Here is a 15,011-nt window from a genome sequence, read left to right as displayed (position 1 = left end):
CCTTTTCTCCTGGACACACAGCTATGCATTTTCCAGCCATCCTTGTGGTTAGATGCCCAATGACAGTTCTGAGAATGGAATATGGACAGATGTGATAGGCACTTCTGGGCCTGGGCCACAAAAACCTTCCACATGATGTCCAGTGCCTCTTTTACCCCACTGACAGTTGTTTATTGTCATCCAGAGAGACCTTGGATGGTTTAGAAGCCATGTGCAGAAGATGGCAGCCTTCCCTCAGCATGGATCCTTGAATGACTGTGGAGTGCAATGCCTTTTACCAGTTACACCTACTGTGTTTGAGAATCAAATTTCATTTGTATTAAGCTACTGATTTGGGGGGTTTATCTCCTTCAGCACCCACATTAGTACAACTCATGCAGAATGGAGAGTTAATGTGAACACATATGGCACAGACTGGTGAAACCTAGGACTTTAAGATGATAGATAAATTTCTGATTATACTTTCCTTTCCTGCAAAAAGTTTTTTTCAAATTAAATGTTGTAATATAAATGTGAATTCTTAAATATCTTTCTAATGAAATGATGACTAACTATAGAAAAGAGAATGCAGGAATATATACATCCTTGATAAGAGTGTGAAACTGTTATAGGCAATCTAGAGGGTCTTGCCTAGGGATAATGAACAAAACATACCTGGGTAAAAGAAATGAGAGGTTACTGATAAAAAACTAACATTTAGCTGGGAGTGGTGGCTCATGCCTGTAATCTCAATACTTTGGGAGGCCGAGGCAGGCAGATCACTTGAGGTCAGGAGTTCGAGACAAGCCTGGCCAACATGGTGAAACCCCATCCCTACCAGAAATACAAAAATTAGCCAGGCATGGTGGCGGGTGCCTGTAATCCCAGCTACTTGGGAGGCTGAGGCAGGAGAATCGCTTGAACCCGGGTGGCGGAGGTTGCAGTGAGCAGAGATTGTGTCACTGCACTCCAGCCTGGGTGACAGAGCTAGACTTCGTCTCAAAAAAAAAAAACCTAGTAATTTATATTGCATAATATAAAACATTATTTTATACTTAGGATCACATTTGATCTTTGCAAATCCATATGAAATAGCTGTTATTATCAGATACAGTTTATGAATAATAAAAACAAGACTCATATGGGTTAGGTAACTAGGCCATGGTCTCTCTACCAAGCTCTATCTCTCTGATTGAGGAGAGACTATCTAGAGCATCAGTGTTCTTTTTACTGCCCTATGCTACCTCCCAGTACAGATATGATAACTAAACCTACAAGTAACCTGCAATTGAGGGTTTAGACTTTTAGCAGCTTTAACCATCTAAAACATAGCTGTGGGACCAAAAAGAGAAAAACAGTTTACAAAAAGCCCATATTTATTGCACCAAGAAAAAGCCAGGTCTGTGAAATATTGCGTAGAATTTGTGTACTAAACTCAGCATAATGAATTAACAAACTCAATGACCTCATTTTCTCCTAGATTACAATAAATGGAAGACTTAAAATGACGAGAAAAATAAACACAGAAAACCTCAATTAACAGGGTAGAGGATGACCCATTGAAAGATTGGGCATTCATGTGTGGGAGGTAAAGGCAAGTCCTATGAGTGGTAGGCAGTCTGAGGCAAGTGTTCTCTCTTTTTGTTGTTTGATTCTAAATTTATGACAACTGAAGAAAGGGCCTTAGCCTGGTCTGGATCAACTTGGTATGGAGCCCATGAGAAATGAAAGATGATTCATAAACATACCTAATTCATCCCAGGCAACAGCAGAGATGACCACGAAAAATGAGCCATCTGAGAATTCTCAATGATTCTTGGAGAATGTCATTAATTACATTTTTATTAAAGGGCAGGGATACCCAAGCTGACATATGGGTTACAAAGGCAAAGTAGAATTTCCCTCTATCGGTTTTGTTAATGTAAAATATAAATTAATAAGCTTTTTGCTTTTACTAATATGAAACATACCCATCAATTAGTCATCTTCAATTCAGAAAGAACTAAACTAGAGTTCGAGGGTATCTTAAATCCAAAAAATAAAAATAAAAACCCAACCAGCAGCCATTTGCCGAATTCCTGAGTGCTTAGGAGTCTCCATTTCTAGTCTAGCAAATGTCTTCCAGTTGCAATTTTAAACATTTTTTCCCAGATCTTTCAAGAAACCTGTAATAGTATCAAGTCCAGCACACAAAGCTAGCTTTCTGTAAGCAATCAGTCTCAACTACCCACCTTTACTTTATACAGGTTCCTAAATTCAACCTTAGAATAAAAAGTACTTTTTTGTTGTTAAAAGTCTGTTCTCTAGCCAGGTGTGGTGGCTCATGCCTGTAATCCCAGCACTTCGGGAGGCTGAGACCAGAAGATTGCTTGAAACCAGGAGTTTGAGACCAGCTTGTACAATGTTGTGAGACCACCATGTCTTTAAAAAAAAAAAAAATTAAAAAAAATAGCTGGGCACGGTGTCACATATTTGTGGTCCCAGCTATTTGGAAGGCTGAGGTGGGTGGATCACGTGAGCCCAGGAGGTTGAGGCTGCAGTGAACAATGATCATGCAATGCCCTCCAGCCTTAGTGATAAGAGTGAGACCATGTCTCAGAAATTTAAAAAAAGTCTATCCTCTGCCTCTAAGGAACTTTGTTGTTATAAAACTACTGAAAATTTGTGTAAACATATTTTATTAAAACTATTGAAAATATGTATAAACCAGGTGCAGTGGCTCACACTTGTAATCCTAGCACTTTGGGAGGCTGAGGCAGGAGGATTGTTTGAGGCCACAAGTTCAAGACCAGCCTAAGCAACATAGTGAGATCCCGTCTGTACAAAAATTTGAAAATTAGCCAGCTTTGGCAGTGTGTGCCTGTATTCCAAGCTACTCAGGAGGTTGAGGTAAGAGAATCCTTTGAACCCAGGAGTTTAAGGTTACAGTGAGCTGATTGCAAACTGTACTCCAATCTGGGCAACAGAGTAAGACCCTATCTCAAAAAAAAAAAAAAAAAAAAAATGTACAAATAAATGTTTTCAATTGAAACAATTACTATAGCATCAAAATGCTCATTCGATGAGATGGAAATTTCTTCTTAAATGTCTATTTCTCATTTTGCAGCAAAGGCATGATTATACTTCTATAAATTTTTGCCTCAAATAGTCAGATAGAAGCATGCAAAGTAGGCAGAGCCTAGACATCTACCTGAAAGAAATATCCTCCTGCATTTTCTTGAACATATTAACTCTTCCTGAGCTCCAGGGCACTATCTCTGGAGTCCTTTTCCGGCGCATAATTTTAAAGCAGGTGTCACTTCTTATTTTCTCTCTCAAAGTGCCTTGTTCTTTTTCTTCACAATACTTTTCAAAATACTTAAATATACATTTATTTCTTATGAAACTTGTTTACCTCACTGGACTTTAAGATCTATGAGGCCAATCCCATGTCTGTTTTATTTTCTACTTTCTTGCCCCTGCTCCCCAGGCACAAAGTAATATGTGCCTGACATACATTTGTCAATAAATACTTGTCATATTTGTGTGCTTGTTCAACTTTTCTTGCTCTTTTTGTGTGTAGGTGTGTACTTCCTTGTTATTTCTGGACACTTACGGATTTCCTTATTTTGCCTCAAGTTCAGCTATGCATTAAAACTATTTTATGGCTGGGCGTGGTGGCTCACGCCTGTAATCCCAGCACTTTGGGAGGCTGAGGTGGGTGGATCACGAGTTCAGGAGTTCAAGACCAGCCTGGCCACGATGGTGAAACTCTGTCTCTACTAAAACTACAAAAATTAGCCAGGCGCAGTGGCAGATGCCTGTAATCCCAGCTACTCAGGAGGCTGAGGCAGGAGAATCGCTTGAACCCAGGTGGCAGAGGTTGCAGTGAGCTTAGAGCCACTGCACTCCAGCAGCTGGGTGACAGAGTGAGACTCTATCTCAAAATAAATAAATATTTTATAAAAACGTATTTTATCTATTTTTTTTTTGAGACAGAGTTTCACTCTGTTGCACAGGCTGGAGTGCAGTGGCACACACATACATATATATATATAATCTAGAGGTTTTACATATACATAGATATATATATAATCTAGAGGTTTCTTTCACCTTTCAAACATAGTTCATCCCCATAACTTAAAAAATATAAAAAAAATAATTTTATCTGTCTTGTCTTTATCTTGAATTTTCAATTTCAAAGGGAATACAAGAAATAATATCTTGAATCTCATAGATGGCCAGTAACTACTTCTTGCATAATTCCTTATTTGCACAGAGCTTTATCCACAGCCAATCAGCAATAGCATTCTTATATTCTGAAACATACACAATTTGTGTAGCAAAAACTTTTCAGTTTTGGGATATGCAGCAATAAAACCAAGCACATAATTTTTTCCATGGAAAATCTCTTTACAGGTATCAGATTCCATACAGTGACAAGAAAGTAGATATTTACATAGCTAATGTCTTGTGCATTAATAATCAGGTGATAGAATCTGTTCTTGTTACCCACAAAATGGCCATGTAGACATGGTTTGTGACCTACCATAGATGTGTTTTTCAACTATATTATACACATCAGATTCCCTTCCTCCCACAACTCTGAGGGAAAAATTTATGGAAAAAAAAACCCACTTTTTTTTTTGGCATAACTTGGTATGCAGCCTAACTTAGTAAAAAGTGAGGCCCTAGGAAATAGCGGTAAAAGCCATACCTTAAATCCAGAAAGGCTTGAGGGCAAGAGAGAAAGACGCAGAGACTTCCTGGGTAAGCAAGGTATTATTACAGCATTTTACAGATAAAGAAACCAAGGCTCAGCAAAGTATATATCTAGTCCACTATCACACAACTCACAATTGGTCGTATGGAGATTCACACCCAGGTCTGTCTGCCTCTGAAGCCCAGGCTGTTAAGTACCATCTGATCACAACAGAGAGTTCTCAGGTGATCTTAAATGCTGCTGATATTGGGACCACATTTTGAGAACCACTGTTCATAAAAGTCAACAGCTGACAGTAAATAGCCCAATAGTGAAAACAGGTGCTGAGATTTGCAAGGCAGTTTCACAGATAAGTTACATAGAGTATAATCACGATTTTCAGAACAAAAGCAATGTTGCCATGTTATAAAAAACACTGCATTGAAAGAAGCAGTAGGTAAAGATTGGGTGGACCACAAGACTCTCTGCCACAATATTTATCTAGAAATCCATAGTTGGCAACAAAGTTCCTAGACTAACACGAAATGTCTGCTATGTGATGAAAACAAAGTCCAGAGGTGGAGCCAAGATGGCCTACTAGAAGCAGAGGTGATTGGAGGCTCCCATCGAAAAACAAACATAACACTTTTACACTGCTGGTGGGACCGTAAACTAGTTCAACAGTTGTGGAAGTCAGTGTGGCGATTCCTCAGGGATCTAGAACTAGAAATACCATTTGACCCAGCCATCCCATCACTGGGTATATACCCAAAGGATTATAAGTCATGCTGCTATAAAGACACATGCACATGTATGTTTATTGCGGCACTATTCACAATAGCAAAGACTTGGAACCAATCCAAATGTCCAACAATGATAGACTGGATTAAGAAAATGTGGCACATACACACCATGGAATACTATGCAGCCATAAAAAATGATGAGTTCATGTCCTTTGTAGGGACATGGATGAAGCTGGAAACCATCATTCTCAGCAAACTATCGCAAGGACAAAAAACCAAACACCGCATGTTCTCACTCATAGGTGGGAACTGAACAATGAGAACACATGGACACAGGAAGGGGAACATCACACACTGGGGCCTGTTGTGGGGTGGGGGTGGGGTGGGGAGGGATAGCATTAGGAGATATACCTAATGCTAAATGACGAGTTAATGGGTGCAGCACACCAACATGGCATGTATACATATGTAACAAACCTGCACACACGTACCCTAAAACAAAGTATATTTAAAAAAAAGAAAAAGAAAAAGATAAACAAACGTAATAAGCTGTGAATCCTTCGCCAGCAACAGAGGTATCCATGTTCTCTCATCAAAATTGACTAGAAGGCTGGCGTGACCCACCAAGAGAAGGAAGAGAGCAGTGAGATAAGGTGGCCCACCTGAGAGCCACACGGGGAAGGGGAATCCCCTCTCCCCAGTCAAGGGAGGTAGTGAGTGAGCATGCTACCCAGCCCTGGGAACTGCTTTTTCCATGGAACAGTGCAACCTACGGGTCAGAAGAGCCCACTCCAGAACCCAGGCCACCAGGGCCTACCCTCCCAACCTGAGAAAGTACAGATTCTTACAGCCTCTCAGCTAAAATCTGCTTAAGCCTACTGAACTCCTGGGGGCAGAGGGACGACCAGCCCTGGCTGCCACCTCCTGCTGTCTAAGCCATTTGAGCTCCTTGGGGGAGGGAGGGGCAGCAGCCTGCACTGGGACTGGCAATTGCCTAACAGGCTAAGCTCCCTGGGCGGGGTAAGGGTGGCACCCATTTCTATAACTCCAGGCTGTGCTTTTCCCTGCTGGTGCCAGGAAGGCTGGAAGGCTTGGTCCCAAGGCTTGTCCCCACAGCCCTATACACCCTGGCAGCCACACACACACTGTGGCAGTCTGTGGCCAGAGTGCCTCTTCAGGCCTAACCCCTACCCATCCTTCCTCATTGGTGGGGGAGGGGCTTCCCTGCAGGATCTCAAATAACTCTAGCCAGAGGCTTAGGAACAGAATTCTGATCTCCCTGGGCCTGAGCCCCTAAGGGAAGGGGTGGCTGCAGTCTGTGTGGACCAGCAGACTTAGCCTCTCCTCCTCGTAGTTCTGAGGAATCAGGGCAACCCAGACAAGTGGGTTCCCCCCCAGTAAAACACACCCTCTCCACCAAGGGACAAAGTGGTTCATTAAACGGTCCTGCTCCCAGTGCCACAACAGGGTGAGACCTTCCTACAGGGGTTGTCAGACACCCCATACAGGAGCAATCCTACTGGCATCAGGCTCGTGCCCCTCAAGGTCAGAGGTCCCAGGAGAAGGAGCAGGGACCCATCTTTGCTGCTCTCCAGCCTCTTTGAGTGACATCTCCAGGCACAGCGGCAAATCAGATGAATAAGGCCTGAAGCGAACGCCCAGCAAACTGCAGCAGCCCTACAGAAGAGGAACCTGACCATTGAAAGAAAAACAAGCAGAAAGCGACAACAGCATCAACAACAACAACAACAAAAAAGGCCCACACAAAAACCCCATCCAAGGGTCAGCAGCCTCAAAGACTGAAACTAGACAAGCTCACAAAGATGAGAAAGAATCAACGGAAAAAATGCCAAAAACCCAAAAGGCCAGAGTGCCTCTTCTCCTACAAATGATCACAACATCTCTCCATCAAGGATGCAGAACTGGACGGAGGATCAGATGGACGAATTGACAGAAGTAGGCTTCAGAAGATGAGTAATATAAAACTATGATGAGCTAAAGGAGCATGTTCTAACACAAAGCAAAGAAGCTAAGAATCTTGATAAAAGGTTAGAGAAATTGCTAACTCGAATAACCAGTTTAGAGAGGAACATAAAGGACCAGATGGTGCTGAAAAACACAGCACGACAATGTCATGAGGCATACACAGCTATCAGCAGCTGAATCAACTGAGTGGAAGAAAGGATATCAGAGTTTAAAGACCACCTTACTGAAATAAGACATGCCGACAAGAATAGAGAAAAAAGAATGAAAAGGAATGAACAAAGCCTCCAAGAAATATGGGACTTCATAAAAAGACCGAGCCTGCAATTGATGAGTACCAGAAGGAGACAGGGAGAATGGAAACAAGCTGGAAAACACACTTTGAGATATTATCCAGGAGAACCTCCCCAACCTAGCAAGACAGGCCAACATGCAAATTCAGGAAAAACAGAGAACACCATTAAGATACTCCATGAGAAGATCAACCCCAAGAAAACGAAGTCCATTAGGGGTAGATAACTGAGAAAAACTGTCTGAAGAGGGATCTGGGAATTTATTCTAGGTTTTGGTTCTATGTCACATCAGCCTTTTAAGAACCATTAGTTATCCCGAAGGCAGTGTGGGGCAGGAGCAAGTGTGCTGGCCTTAGAGTCAGACTATAGGGTTGGAAATCCGATTTTTCCTCTACTAGGTAGAAGACCTTCGGTAAGTTAACGCTTCAGGCCTCAGTTTCCCCATCTATAAAATGAGAATAGTAATGGTTCTTACTTCACAGGGTTATTGCAAAGATACATGAAGTAAGGTGTGAAAAGACCTTTGGATAGTAGGTGCCACGTACCAAGTATCCAGAAAATGTTTGCTGTTAGGACTAATTTGTCCCACTGCTGAGTCAAGCCATCAGATGTGAGGCTTTTCCAATTTGCTTGATGATGGTTTGTAACAAAATCGTATTCTGTTGCAAGCAGATAAATTTGATCATCAGTGTTTCTGGGCAGTCTACAATGTGCCGTCCTATCAGATACATGTGCATCATAGATGTTAGCATTCCTACACACTGGAAAGGAGATTGTAAAAAAATAAACTTTGAATTTTCTTTTTGCCAATCTTATATCACCCCCTATATTCCAAAGTGCATTATGAACAACATATGTACATTTTCTCATTTAGTTCCTATGAAAGTAGTTGTTGTTTTTATTTAAAACATTGGAAAGTTTGAAAATCAAAAACCTGAAGGTTAAGAGGTGATATGACAACAAATTCATAAGCCAGAATTTGAACCCAGATATGTTTGAGACCCAAGGTTATACTGCCTTGAAATTTATAAATTAAAACATGAGAGAATATGCATAATGTCTTTTTTTTTCGAGAGGAGAGAGGGTTTGATATCCAAATGCTCATTCACAGATATAATATTTTATTTCCAATGTTTTTACCATAGAAGAACTTATGGGATAATAGAAATATCAAAAGTTCCCATAAATAAAATATATAACAGCTAAACCTTGTAGAGTTTAGACAACTGAAAGTATCACTGCATGGGTACTTAGTAGTCACATCTGCTCCCTAGGCAATAGAATAGAACAGAATAGAAGAATATCCAAAAAATTTGGGGAGGAAAAACAGCCTTAAATTTAAAAGAAAATTAGTGAAGAGTTCAGATGAACTTGCAGCAGATATTAAGCCTGAAGCATCCACTCAGGGAGTTTGAGTATTTTGATACTTAGTAGTTTGCAGAACACAGACAACCTCACCTGCCCTGGACTGAAACTAAGCACTCTTTTCTCTCTTTTGGGAAAACACCGATTTCCACCAGCAGCTTGTTGCTGTCTTGTTTTGTCTGTCTTCCTCTACCTGTGCAGGTAGCCTGGTCCCCACTTGCAATACGAGACTATAAGAGAACATTGTAGTGAATCATCTTGCCCTAAGGCATTGCCCATCACACACTCTTTCCTATAAGACATACCTTACTGTTTAGGATCTGGAAAACCCTCTGCTGCAGTGTCTGGCCAGCCTTGGGCCTCACAAGGATGTAAATGACTTTCAGGTCTGGGCTGGTGCGAAACAGCTTCTCCATCAGCACTTTGCCCAGAAAGCCTGTGGCCCCCGTGATGAGAATGGACTTGCCGCCATAGAAAGCTGCAATCGTGGACATGATTCCTCCCTTTCTTTTATAGCTCCTGAAAGAGGTTCCTGAAAAGGAAGAGAAATAACAAAAGATTACATCTTCAGAAGTTCTCATATTCAAAGTCACTTAAAATGTTTCTGTTGCTTCCAAGAGTTTTGAATGCAGAAAAAAATAGGTCAGACAGTGAGAGCATCGTGGCTTTTAGGCAATACGACTCATTCCAATCAATATTTATTGAGTTCTCTCTACATGCTAGACTTTATGCCAGGAACTGTGAGCAAGAAATGAGAAAGACATGGTTCCTGCTTTCAAGGAATTGCTTGCAGTCTAATGGAGGAGGCAGACAATAAAGAGATTGTTAAATACAATACAGTAAGTGCTAAAACAGAGGGAGACATGAGAGGGGTACAAAGCAGCATCTGGAAATTTCAAAGTGTCTGTGACATCTGAGCTGAAACTTGGAAGGCAGAGAAGGGCTGGGGTCAGGGTGTCCCAGGCCAAGGAAAGAGCAAGAGCAAAGGTGCAGCGGTGTGGCACAGCGGGCTTAGGGGAAATAAAGGGATGCAGTGTTACAGGACATAAATGAGAAGGTTAGGACTGGCCCTGCAGTTTGTGAAACCAAAGCTTAGAACAGCTATCAGGTTTTTAAAAATTATGATGTAATTAGGGTTTGAGTTTCAGATTTATTTAGAGAAAATATTAGAACAAATAATTGTTGCAGGAAGTCAAGGACCTTAAACAGAGGGACCGGCTGAAGCCATGGCAGAAGAATGTGGATTGTGAAGATTTCATAGACATTTGTTAGTTCCTCAAATTAATACTTTTATAATTTCTTATGCCTGTCTTTACTGCAGTCTCTAAACATAAATTATAAAGATTTCATGGACACTTATCACTTCCCCAATCAATACCCTTGTGATTTCCTATGCCTGTCTTTACTTTAATCTCTTAATCCTGTCAGCTGAGGAGGATGTATGTCGCCTCAGGACCCTGTAATAATTGCATTAACTGCACAAATTGTACAGCATGTGTGTTTGAGCAATGTGAAATCTAGGCACCTTGAAAAAAGAACAGGATAACAGCAATTGTTCAAGGAATAAGAGAGACAACTTTAAACTCTGACCGCCGGTGAGCTGGGCAGAACAGAACCATATTTCTCTTCTTTCAAAAGCAAATGGGAGAAATATGGCTGAATTCTTTTTCTCAGCAAGGAACATCCCTGGGAAAGAGAATATGCACTTAGAAGTATAGGCCTATGAACAGCCCCCACCAGGTGCGCCTGTCTTTTATGGTCGAGACTGCAGGGGTGAAATAGACCCCAGTCTCCCATAGCACTCCCAGGATTGTTAGGAAGAGGAAATTCCCACCTACTAATTTTGGTCAGACCGGTTGCTCTCAAAACCCTGTCTCCTGATAAGATGTTATCAATGACAATGGTGCCCGAAACTTCATTAGCAATTTTAATTTTACCCCGGTCCTGTGGTCCTGTGGTCCTGTGATCTCGCCCTGCCTCCACTTGCCTTGTGATATTCTATTACCTTGTAAAGTACTTGATGTCTGTGACCCACACCTATTCGCATACTCCCTCCCCTTTTGAAAATCCCTAATAAAAACTTGCTGGTTTTTGCGGCTTGTGGGGCATCACGGAACCTACCGACATGTGATGTCTCCCCCAGACGCCCAGCTTTAAAATTTCTCTCTTTTGTACTCTGTCCCTTTATTTCTCAAGCTGGCCGATGCTTAAGGAAAATAGAAAAGAACCTACGTGAATATCGGGACAGGTTCCCCGATAAATAATATTGTTTTGTTAATCTCTTCCTTGAGTTGAAACTGTGTCTAGGTCGAGTGCCACCTTTTTCCCCCTCATATGCTGCTCAGGGGATGGAGACACTGAAAAGCAAAGGTAAAGGAGGCTGAAAAGGGAGGCCACCGCCCACAGGCTTTGGTGTGCCCTGAAATAGCTTGGGCTGCAATGCAAGGCTTGGTTTGTCCACATAAGTCCTGTGTTTCCAGAAGTGCTGAGAAAAAACGAATCTGGTAGCAGGAAGCCAGACGCAACTCTTGCTGCAGAAACGCAACATGAAGTGTTTTGTCTTTCAGTTCCGGTTGGAGATGATTGATTGGAGACAGCAGCAGAGAGCTTTGAACTAAACAGTGCTGGAGGTGTGGGGAAGATCTTCCTTTCTGTCCACTCACTTTGTCAACTGTAGGAAGGCCTCAACTGCCTATGTGGACAGGGTTTGGATGGATCTTGCAGAACAGCTCCAGGGACTGGCTCTGACATCAGGGCTTATAAAGAAGAAAAAAACAACTAGAAGTGTCAACACCCTGCTCTCCAACTCTGGTCCAGAATGCTCTGCTAGTAACTCCTTAAGTAACAATGACTCTTCATAGTCATAATTTATATTTGAAGATCTTGAGGCCATGTTCTTAGACAGAATTCTTTGCCTTTGGGGGATTATTTACTAAAAATTTTTTGAGCACCTACCATTCCAGGCTCTATGCTAAGTTCTGAAGACATGCAGATGAACAAAGCAGGCTGGTCCTTGCTGTCACCCTAGCAGGGGAGGCCAGCAATGCAAAGTCAAATAAACATATAAACAAGATCATAGACTGCTGCACATGCTATGAAGTACGTAAAACAGGGATCAATGACAGAAATCACACCCAATCATCAATGCTATTCATTTTAGGAAATCTGGATTTCAAATCACGTTAGCTGTGTTCACTGAGTTACTGTTTGAGCTCCCTTTGTTGAGGGTGGAGATGACAGAAATATTATGAAGAACACTTTTGGATCTTGTTTTTGTCATGTTACATAATGTTACATGAGTATATTACAATTCACCCAGTGACTTCCTCAAGAATTTAGCACTTGGAAACAGTATTGAATATTCTTGCCTTGCCTGCTTTGAAGCTCAGAAAAGTAGTGTCCCCAAGTTAGGAGGGCAGAATAGCACCCAAGATTAGCATTCAAGTTCTAAGCAAGACTGTTTGAAGTAAAATCCCAGTTCTACCATTTATTAGCTGTGTGACCTCAGGAAATTACTGATCTCTCTGTGCCTTAGTTACTCATCAGGAAAATGTGGATAACAAAAGTGTCCACTTAATAGTGCTGTGGTAAGGATGGAATGAGTGAATACATGCAAAACCCTTAGCAATATACGTTGCCTATAGCACAGACTCAAATATTGGCTATTAGCATAGTTACTGGTTTTACATTTTTTCTTCTTAATGGTTTCTAGCTTTTCTTTTTGGCATTTATTTTAAATGTCCTGTCTCATACATTTTGTATACCCATTTTCTTTTGTAAATAAAAGGAGACAATTTAAAACTCAATAAATCATAACAGCCAAGTATTTTCACCAAATATAACTATACTTCATAATAAATTTTTCCTATTTCTTTAAAAATGTTGAGGTACCCTACTTCTTTAATAGGATATTAGGCATAAATAAATGTGGTTGGCACAAAAACAGAAGGAAAATTGAGTTTGGAGAGGGTGACTTCCCAACCCCATTTGTTCTGAAGATGTCACATGCTTCTCTTATCATATACTCTAGTAGAGTCATATTTTCTAGAAATGCAAATATGCTGTTAGGATATTTTGACCCCAGACACAGTTTTGCAATGTATGATCTAAAATTTTAGAGATTTCTGTCTAAAGTAAGATATATCTAATGAGCCTATATGGTTTACATTTTTGCTGGTACACAGTAGGTATATATATTTATAAGGCACATGAGATATTTTGATACAGGCATGCAATGTATAATAATCACATCAGAGTAAGTGGAGTATCCATCACCTCAAGCATTTATCCTTTCTTTGTGTTACAAACAACCCAATTATATTCTTTCAGTTATTTTTAAAATTGCAATAAATTATTGTTGACTTAGTCACCCTGTTTTGATATCAAATACTAGATCCTATTCATTCTGCTTTATTGTATTTTTGTTCCCATTACCCACTCCCTTCAACACTATCCCTCTCAGCCACTGATAACCATCCTTTTATTCTCTTTCTCCATGAGTTCAATTGTTTTAATTTTTAAATTTTATTTTATTATTATTATACTTTAAGTTTTAGGGTACATGTGCACAATGTGCAGGTTAGTTACATATGTATACATGTGCCATGCTGGTGTGCTGCACCCATTAACTCGTCATTTAGCATTAGGTATATCTCCTAATGCTATCCCTCCCCCTTCCCCCCACCCCACAACAGTCCCCAGAGTGTGATGTTCCCCTTCCTGTGTCCATGTGTTCTCACTGTTCAATTCCCACCTATAAGTGAGAATATGCGGTGTTTGGTTTTTCGTTCTTGCGATAGTTTACTGAGAATGATGATTTCCAATTTCATCCATGTCCCTACAAAGGACATGAACTCATCATTTTTTATGGCTGCATAGTATTCCATGGTGTATATGTGCCACATTTATGCAGCCAAAAAACACATGAAAAAATGCTCACCATCACTGGCCATCAGAGAAATGCAAACCAAAACCACAATGAGATACACCAGTTAGAATGGCAATCATTAAAAAGTCAGGAAACAACAGGCGCTGGAGAGGATGTTTTAATTTTTAGTTCCCACAAATAAGTGAGAACATGTCAAGTTTGTCTTTCTGTACCTGGTTTACTTCACTTAATATAATGTCCTCCATCCATGTTGTTGCAAATGACAGGATCTCATTCTTTTTATGGCTGAATAGTGCTCCATTGTGTATATTTACCACATTTTCTTTATCCATTCATCTACTGATGGACACTTGGATTGTTTCCAAATCTTGGCTATTGTGAATAACACGGCAATAAATACGGGAGTGCAGATATCTCTTTGATATACTGATTTTCTTTCGTTGGGGTATATACCTAGCAGTGGAATTGCTGGATCATATGTTACATTTGTTGTTTTTTGAGGAACCTCCAAACTGTTCTCCATAGTAATTGTACTAATGTACATGCCTACGAATAGCATATGAGGGTTCATTTTTCTCCACATCCTCATCAGCATTTGTTATTGCCTTGTCTTTGGATAAAAGCCATTTTAACTGGAGTGAGATGATATCTCACTGTAGTTTTGATTTGCATTTCTCTAATGATCAGTGATATTGAGCACCTTTTCATAAACCTGTTGTCCATTTGTATGTCTTCTTTTAGGAAATGTCTATTCTGACCTTTTACCCATTTTTAAGTAGGATTATTAGATTTTGTTCTATAGACTTGTTTGTGTTCCTTATATATTCTGGTTCTTAATCCCTTGTCAGATGGATAGTTTACAAATATTTTCTCTTATTCTGTGCGTTGCCTCTTTGTTGTTTGTTTCCTTTGCTGTACAGAAGTGTTTAAACTTGTAATCCCATTTGTCCATTTTTGCTTTTGTTGCCTGTGTTTCTGGGTATTACTCAAGAAATCTTTGCCCAGACCCATGTACTGGAGACTTTCCCTGATGTTTTCATAGTTCGAGGTCTTATATTTAAATCTTTAATCCAATTTGT

At 40.5% G+C, this 15,011-nt stretch overlaps 1 protein-coding gene across 3 annotated transcripts in view; it reads right to left on the bottom strand.

Moving 5' to 3' along the window:
- FAR2 (fatty acyl-CoA reductase 2) overlaps positions 1 to 15,011 on the bottom strand; it is a 200,016-nt gene that overhangs the window by 56,974 nt on the left and 128,031 nt on the right. For all 3 annotated transcript variants that reach the window (XM_054442369.2, XM_054442367.2, XM_054442368.2), the window contains exon 2: positions 9,350 to 9,576. In XM_054442369.2, coding sequence (XP_054298344.1) covers positions 9,350 to 9,538 — 189 coding nt within the window. In that variant the 5' untranslated portion in view covers positions 9,539 to 9,576. The remainder of the gene's footprint in view (positions 1 to 9,349; positions 9,577 to 15,011) is intronic.

The sequence above is a fragment of the Pongo pygmaeus genome, chromosome 10 (genome assembly GCF_028885625.2).
Source record: "Pongo pygmaeus isolate AG05252 chromosome 10, NHGRI_mPonPyg2-v2.0_pri, whole genome shotgun sequence".
NCBI classification, from domain to species: domain Eukaryota; kingdom Metazoa; phylum Chordata; class Mammalia; order Primates; family Hominidae; genus Pongo; species Pongo pygmaeus.
This window is presented reverse-complemented; position numbering and strand designations above follow the sequence as displayed.